General features: G+C 42.4%; 1 protein-coding gene across 1 annotated transcript; it reads right to left on the reverse strand.

Annotated features, from left to right (window-relative positions):
* Positions 1-304: 304 nt before the first annotated feature.
* On the reverse strand, positions 305-7,960 carry NXT2 (nuclear transport factor 2 like export factor 2). Its single transcript, XM_066559598.1, has 4 exons — positions 7,920-7,960; positions 5,846-5,932; positions 4,590-4,734; positions 305-3,692 (listed from the first exon to the last, which is right to left on the reverse strand). Exons 1-4 carry the CDS (start codon positions 7,932-7,934, stop codon positions 3,514-3,516), a joined length of 426 nt encoding a protein of 141 aa, XP_066415695.1. The 5' UTR covers positions 7,935-7,960; the 3' UTR covers positions 305-3,513.
* Between the last annotated feature and the right edge of the window lie 681 nt (positions 7,961-8,641).

Here is an 8,641-nt window from a genome sequence, read left to right on the forward strand (position 1 = left end):
CAGCCTGTTTTGCAGTGCCCCAGCACCACTCAGCAACAATCAGAACTCAGACCTACAACACAAGTAGTAAAGATAAGGAAGCCACAAATTATTTCTTGTACTTTTAATATCATAAGAACAAGCTATGAAAATTTCTAGTAATAATAATAATAATAAAAGAAAAAAAAGGTAGAGTAACCTGTAGGTTTGGGGTTTTTTTGGTGTTTTTTTTTTCTTGTTTGTTTTTTTGTTTGGTTGTTTCTTTCAGTTTTGAAAATTAATCTTACAAGAGGTCTCAAACAATTTCAAAAACTTACAAAATATATTCAAGTGTGGAAAGTTATTTTACTGATAAAACAGCATTTCTTTATAATGTGCTTTTCTCCAGACAGGTTAAGGAAGCACAGGCATATCAGAACAAACCATTCATACCATCAGTACAAATCCCTTTTCTCCAACATAGGCATTTGAAATCAATTGAACTGTAGTATGCCAAACAAACAAAGCAACAGAAAAGCAGTGACTGCTATAGACAATACAGGGAACATACAAAAAGATCTCTCAAGTCTTCAGTTGCTACAATTTCTTAATGGAAGTGCTTAGCTCTTCAGCTGGCTTTGTTTTACTGACTGGTTGTACAGGAATAATTTGGTCTCGAACAAAAAAATGGAAGCATTAACTCCAGTTCAGTGTTTGGAGCACAAACATATTCATTTTATAGATGCCCACTGAAAATTTTGGGTATTGCAGTAGAGTCAGCAATGGTCATACAAAACCAGCTGGATGGGTTTGTACAGAATTAAATGAAAGCATTTTTTGTGTTTTCTGCTAATTTCAGCACAGAATATTAACAAGCAGCACAGAGCTAGCAACAAAGAGATTTTTTTGTTTGTGCCATTAGTTACTCCATTGTAAAACCACCACTTAACTGTAATAGCTACGATCTCACTTGGTATAATAAATAAAAATATTTTGCAAACCAGCATTTTTAGTTATAAAGAGCAAGAACTAATTATAGTAGTACTGAATCACCCAAGTGATCCTCACTGAAGATGATGGAAATAGGCAGGAGTAACTGGCACCTCTCCCTGGCCTGAAGCAATTGTGTTCCAGTGAATCTCCCTAAAAAAGCCCTGGGTATGCATACCAAGTCCTACTCTCCTACTCCATCTACAATCTTACTAAGTAGGAGTTTTAACTGGCTTTGTCCAGCTAGGCCAGTTAGTTATCTTCCTCAGTCATGTTCCAGGTAGTGGTGGGGTTTTTTGTTTGGTCAGTTTTTTTTCAATATTAATTGCAAAAGTCAATTTTAAAAGCAGCTTGCATTTAAATAGCATGAAAATAATTGAGAATAACCTCTGATTGACTGAAACATTGCCTCATATATTTTGAATCTCCCAGTCTGCCTAGAAAAAGCTTAAAAATTATTATACAAATTCAAACTTGGATAAAAATATCCAATAAGTATTTATTCACAGCACAAGCTTATCAGGTACTGATAAGTGTGTGTTCTGGTGACCGCCTTCAAAGTCCAACAAGCCAATGCCACAGCTGCACCCATTGCTGCATTTTAAAAGGCAAAACCTGTTTTGTGTATGCAAAGCAGATCTGTAACACCACTTACACAATCAACAGCAAGTTAAACAGCCAGTAGAATACACCACGCCAGTGTCACAGCTCAACAATGCTGTACCAGTTACAGGCATGCTCAGGTTATGTTTTCTTTTCAATCTTCTAGAGGAAATACAAATATATGAACATCACATATTCTCTTAAGAACAAACAGTAATTAAATAGAATGATCCTTTCTTCACTACATACAGAAATAACAATGTATTTACAATATTTACAGTTTTCAAAAATTCTGTTCTTCCACTATTCTGCAGGAATTCAAATTCTTCAGCCTGAAAAATAGGTACACAATAGTTCTGATCATAAACAGCCTCTGAACAGAGACAGGTTACTACTTCTAACTTACTGGTGTACAGACTAGAGGGCCTGAAAAGGAAATAAAGCCACTCATTTCAGCTAAACATCCCATTGTTTGTGGGATTACATGGCAAACTGCAGATGCTTTATGTTTTGCCCAAGTGAGATATTGCTCATTTTCACAGTTTTCTCCATTTAAGTCACTGAACAAGTGAGCTGCAGTTGTAACTGCTTTCAGACTGCTGCTGTCATTGAAACAGGTTTTGATGAGAGTTACAAGCTTGCCTCCTGTACTTTCAGCTACAAGCAAGGGTATGCTCAGGGATACAGCTACAGCTATACAGCTACATTTTGGGTTTGCTTTTTCTTTAACTCAGCTTAAAACAGAAACACGCCAGTTTAAAACAAAGCTGCTGATACTCAGATTTGCCCTGAAGTTCCAAAGGTGGATACTCTTAACTTACAGTCTTGGAAAGTGTTTCAAAGCAGCTGGAAGCTTTAAACTACAAATTTTAAGCAAAACACACAAAACCCCCAGAGAATCAATAATTAAAGGCAATTTTAAAAAAGAACATGAAAAAATACAGTAAAAATCTGCATGAGAGGAAGATAGTGTTAGTGGTGCAGAGCTGCTGTTCTCGATTGAAAATAATGCAAGCACCTGTTCTGAGTAACAGTACTGATGAGAAAAATTGAAGGCTTCACAGTAATGCACACTTTCAGTGCCACTTTTTAACTACAATGTTTCTTGAAAAGACAGTAAGGATTCAAAACTTGCAGACTTATTATGAGAAAAATAATCCAAACCTCAAAGCAACAGAATGCAGAACTAAAGCCAACAGAAAACAGGTATGTGACCTATTTCTAGGCCATGGTAAGACTTCAAAAGAAAAATAATCAGTTTGAAGTCCTTCACGTGCATGTGAAGAGTTATTGGCACAGGAGCTCCGAATCATTCAGCATGCCCTACATATGAATCCATGGAATTAACAACCAAAGTCTGGGAAGCTCAGACTGAAAGGAAACCCAAAGATATATGGTCCTTTGGCATCAGAGAAGGTAAACATTACCTTTCCAATGGATTGAGAGATTACAAACTTAGGAGCTTTATTTGCTCCTTTCACTAACAGTAGAAACCATAGCAATCCTTCCCAGCCTCTCACAACTGGGAGTAGGGAGCTTTCAAAATTACATCTTCATGCCACAAGCATCTTCTTCAAAAGAGAGAAGATGATACTGTAAAAACAGATCTTTTCAAGTTGAAAAAAATTACGTTTGGTCAGAATTGTATATGAATAGGATTCTGTGTTCAAACAGAACGGTTTGAGCACTCAGCAGTGGCAGCACAGCTGCATGTAAGGCATTTTAGGAATGATTCGAATACAGCTCACTGCCTTCAGCACTTGACTAAATTCAACTAACACGAGCAACCTCTCACATTTTATTACTACAGCTGTGGTCACTGGAATCAACCCCGAAACATCTGCAGCCCGTCCGTAACATCAGATGCAACACAAAGAGCGCGCGCATTCCCTGTGGGAACAGCTGCCTGCACAGTGGAGTGGTGGTGCCAGAGGGGAGAGGTCACTGCCCATGCCAGCCCTGCTAACTGGCCCAGTCCTGGAAGCGGAAGCAGTCCCCGGCGATCTTCCACACGGTGTTGGTGGGGGTGGCCTGTGCTGTCAGCAGGAAGTTCTGATTGAAGTAGCGCTGCTTATCCCCATCAAATTTGACAGTCCCACTTGTCACCACGAGGACTGTTGTCTGGCCTTGAGTAGCTTGCTCTTCACAAGGAGGTATGAAATGATGAAGAAAACAACTCAAACAAAGACTAGCAGGTAAAGAGGCAGGAAATGCACACAGAAGCTTGGTTCAAGTGTGGTTACACTGCGCCAGGCTAACGGCTGGGTACAGGCAGGGAAGTGCAGCTCTGGTGCAGCGTTTCTACACAGACAGCGGTGCGTTCACCAACACGGCTCGGCAATGGCTTTGCCACTTTCATCTCCTGCTCTTCATTTTAGAGCACTGACAAACACCTCCATTTGTGCTTAGAGTGAGCTCTCATTACTTGAGATATACACACATAGAGATATTTAGCAACTTGCATATACTTTTCCCACCCGGTTATTAGAAATTATATCTTTTTCACAGCAGAGCAAAGCAAGTGTGTTTGACCACAGGCTTTTCCCTTACTTATATTCCCAAAATGTCCATTAGAAGCCATTTATTAACTTCTCAATTATGTAAGCCTTTCTTTAGGAGTTGTTAATCAGAAATCTAAAGAACTTAAAACCTATTCTAGATGTAAAGAAACCAAAGTACATACAGGTTAATAACCATTTGTTCACATGATACTGCAGGTCAGTACAAGAGGCTACCATAGGGGTCTCCCAAGCACAACATAACCTGGTAAGCCAGACTTTTTCCATACATAAAAATAGATCACATCTGAATATGATCTAAACAAAAAAAGTCCTTAAAATATTTTCGCAGACATGAAAAAAAGTGTATAATTGCTGCATCTCTTGATTTGTGCTTTATTTAAGCACAACTTGACATTTCAACCCTTGGTATTTTCTCTAAACTTATTCCAAAGGAATTATTAAGCCCTATAATAATTGCTCACTTTCAATAGTTAAAAAGAATGAAAAATAACTAAATAAATTATAATACAACCTTACCGTGAACAGGCTGGCAGTCCAACACATTAACCTGGAATTCACTTGATGGCAACATTTCAAAAAACTTATTTAGTTCTTCTTGCCCAGACACTGCATTTCCATTCCAAACTAATGTTGCTTTGTCCAAATACAGTCTGGTTAAAGCCTGAGTGATTATGAAAATACACATTTAGGGAAAATATGTAAACATATAATGGACAACATACAAAACTTACACTGTGAATTACCGATTTCTTCTGTTAGTCTGACAAATAAAATGCCTTCCTGAAACAGTAGCTCCTTTTAACAACCACTGCTCCTAACCAAGAATTAAAACTAACACATTTTCCTTTATGAGTAGCACAGTGACTCATATCTCAAATATTGATAAATCCCTTTAACAAAGGTAATGACAGAACTGAAGTGGTTGCTAACAAAAGGACAGTGCTACCTTTCCACAGTTAAGTTTATCACTGATTTTCTTTTTTTTTTTCTTCTGAGAGGGAAAGTGTCCACACAACACAGTTTAGGTCAGGAAATTATAATTTCAGGTTAAAAAAAAAAAAGTGAACAAGAGCAGGAACAGGTGAAACTTGAAAAGCACAGCAGCATACCAGAACTTCCCAAATGTTTCATAAGCTGTCAGAGCTGAGTAACTGCCCAACTCTCCTTCAAGGTGTTGACATACCCCTGTCCAACCCACTCATGTGTGCAGTAACATGGGACTGCTGGTACTTTCACACATTGAATTGCAACTACAGTACATTTAAAATTCCAAAGACTGGTCTCCAAGGCTCTCGTGGTGAATACATTTGTCACATGGTACCACATCAGTGTGCTCCAGGAAGACCTGCAGAGCCAAGTACAGCTGTACTGCTTCAGCTTTAGGCACTCAGAAAAACCCCAGAACCAAAAGTGGTAACTGCTAATGAAAGATATTTGGGGAAAGAAAAAAGCTAAGTCCTGTCCTCAAGGGAAAATAAAGCAAGTTCTGCTGCCCTGTACTGACCAAATCCTGCACCTGCAGGACACAGCTGCACACCAACTGAACGAGGGCCATGAGAAGTCCAAGGCACTGCTGAAGAGCCCCTTTTACAGCAAGGCTGTACAGGAGAACAAAATGCTCTGCAGGGAGCCTGAGGAGCAGCTGCCCTGCTCTGCTCTGCCACAGCCAGTGCAGCACATGGTCACCATGCTCAGGTGCTTTCTGTGCAATGACAGAAATGCAAACAAAAAGTGCCAGGACAGTTTTAATTATTGTCAAAACAGCTACATACCCTTCTCCTCTTGTCCATTGTCTCATAGTAAATGTTGACAAACTCATCTGCAGCTCTACAAGCTTGATCCACATAGGTTTTGAAATCCTGGAGGGAAGAAATCAGATCAAATTTCTTTAGTTATGCAATCCAATGATTGATTCAATTTCTCCTGCAAGTTTGACTTTGACTTCAAATAACGTTGAATTTATTCTAAGCTCCTTTTCTACTTGCAGAAGTACCAGCTGTTAGGCAGGTGACAGTTTCAGCATTAGTTTTGAATGCTGATATAGTTACTGTATTTAAATTGCAAATATTTACATTGGAAAATGGGCTACAGCTGGCTGCAGGTAGTGTGGCCACACAATTATTCAAGGAAAACAATTGTTGCTGTGATGGCTGTTCTGAAATAAAGTTAAAAAACAAGATTTATTCAGGTACTTGAGAATTAGCAAGAACCCCATCACACTGCCATCCCAGTCTCATTTTTAACATACCTTTATCTATAGAAATATAAAGTATAGTAAGAGAGAGAACACCAACATCTGACTGTATTCCTTGTAGAAGGGATCAGTGCTGTATCCACAGGTCAAACCCAAACACTTCTCCTCACCCCTCATCATTTTCCTCACAGCTCTCACTTGCATTCATCCCCAGGTAACAGCCTTTGTAGTCCCACCACTGTACTGTGATCTCACTGGGTTATTGGCTCAGTTTGTGCATCTGTTTGCCTCTCAATCTTTTACAGACCCTGAACTGGGACATCCTGGAAAGCAGATCCTGAATTTCCTGTCCATACATTCATAAATCTGCATTTGATTCTCTTATAAATTGTTTAAAATGCTATTATTTATCACTGTCCTATTTCAGTATTATACTCTCAGTATCTGCAACTCGATCAGTGCTGAGCAATTTCACTGCTTGTATTTCCTTGGCTGCTTTTACTGAATATTCTCCAGAACCACCAGGAATCCCTCCAGTATTAACACAAGAAAACTCCAATCTGAAAAGAAGCCAAGGCCTATCAAATAATCCCCGTTTATCCAACAAAGCCAAGCATGTTTCTGTGCACTATCTTTTCTCACCCCCTGCATGAACACAAACTGCTCTTCACCTCCCTACCGTGCCCAGCAGCTCCCAAACTCACAGGCCACTGCCAGTCCCAGGAGTGCCCAGAGAGCCTCGGGAGTGTCAGAGCTGTCCCCGGGAGCAGTGACTGCAGCTCTGGGCAGTGACAGCAGGGCCTGGGAGCCCCCAGCAGCTCCCCCTGCCCAGCCTGCCCCAAACCCTCCCCTGCAGCTCCCCACACACGCAGTGGCTGTGAGAGGGCAGGGCAGGGGTGCCAGAGTCTAGAACCAGCTCTTGGGGTACCTGCAAGAGAAGTCTAACAGGAAATCAGCTGTCGGTTTTGCAAGTTTTACAGCCATAACCAACAAAGTTTTAAACTCTGTGAACAGTTCAGGCTGGAATAAACTTCTGGAGGTCATCTGGTCCTAGTCCCTTTTCAAAGCAGAGCTGACCCCAAAGGTTGATCACTTTCCGGGCTATATCTGACAGCCGAGTCCTCTGTCCTGTCTACTGCCACGTTTGGACATCTCCGAGCATGGAGACGGTCACACTTCCTTCGGGTTCCAACGTCCAAATACCTCACCCAGAAACCCTCCTTCCAAGCTTTTAACAGGAAAGCCATAATTGAAAAAACCAACCAACCAACCAACCAGCCCCAAAATCAACTTCTCCAAGACTCTGGCGCCAACTCCAAGCAGTTTCCAACGCACCCGGCCGCTGCCGAGGGCCTCACCGAGCTCCTCTCTGCCCTGAGGCCCCTGTAGGAACACGCTGAGGCCGCCCCGCAGGGGCCCCGCGCTGTCCCGGACCCTCGGGAGGCCGGAGCGGCCCCTGCCCGCAGCCCGTGCTGAGGCGCTGCCGCCCTGCCCTGCCCGTTCCGTGTCTCACGGAGCCGGGACGCTCCCGGCGGCCTCCCCGCGCTCCCACGCCCGCCCTGTCGCCCGCAGCATCCTCCCGAGGCGGACATCCCGCGCTCCCCGGCCCCGGGCCGCGGTTCCCGGCGGTTCCCGGCCCGGCCCGGACTCACCACGGACGCGGCCATGGGGCGGCGAGGCGGGAGGGCGCCGGAAGTGCTCTGCTCCGCCGCTTCCGGCCGCGCGTCCCTCGCCCAAAGCGTTCCGCCGCGGGGCCCTGCCGAGCGTTCCGCCGAGCGAGCGTTCCCTCCACCATGGACATTCCCGAGCTTTCACTGCAGGGCTGGAAATGGCCCGGAGAGCTGGAACCGGGAAAGGAATCGAAATTGTAATCACCATTAAACAGCGAATAGTGTTATGTATTCCTCTATTTGTGTGAAGTAATTCTTAGAAATTACTGCTTTAGAGCTTCAGTCAAATTTACTCAAAACACCTAAAAATATCTTTACTGAAGGATGTATCAAGATTATAGAAATGCATTCAGCCATCTAGGTTAGGCCATATTTTCTTCTGTTTACAGCCATTGATTAAAATAAATTAACATTCATAACAAAGCACTGAATAATTTCAGAATCACAGACAAACTGCATAGATTTTATTGTCAATTATTTGATTCAGTGGGCAAGGAATGCCCACTGAATGAAAATGGAATTCAGTCTCCAATAAGGTGAAGAGCTCACGTTTTCCCACAGAACCCTCATGTGACAATGATGCACTTTTGCATTAAGGCCCATGCAGAAATGAACACAGGCTGCATCTCAGCCGGGCCATTTTTCAAATGAACCTTGCTCTGTGTCACAGCAAACTCTGACATTTGGGGCATGAGCTCAGTAAT

Source organism: Molothrus aeneus, chromosome 14, assembly GCF_037042795.1.
Source record: "Molothrus aeneus isolate 106 chromosome 14, BPBGC_Maene_1.0, whole genome shotgun sequence".
Classification (NCBI taxonomy): Eukaryota; Metazoa; Chordata; class Aves; order Passeriformes; family Icteridae; genus Molothrus; species Molothrus aeneus.

Bases quoted from the DNA above. Each gene is read 5' to 3' on its own strand.
- NXT2 (XM_066559598.1), bottom strand. The intron at 4,735-5,845 runs GTATGTAGCTGT...ATAATCACTCAG, and splicing joins CAATGGACAAGAGGAGAAGG to GCTTTAACCAGACTGTATTT. The intron at 3,693-4,589 runs GTAAGGTTGTAT...CTCCTTGTGAAG, and splicing joins GGACTGCCAGCCTGTTCACG to AGCAAGCTACTCAAGGCCAG.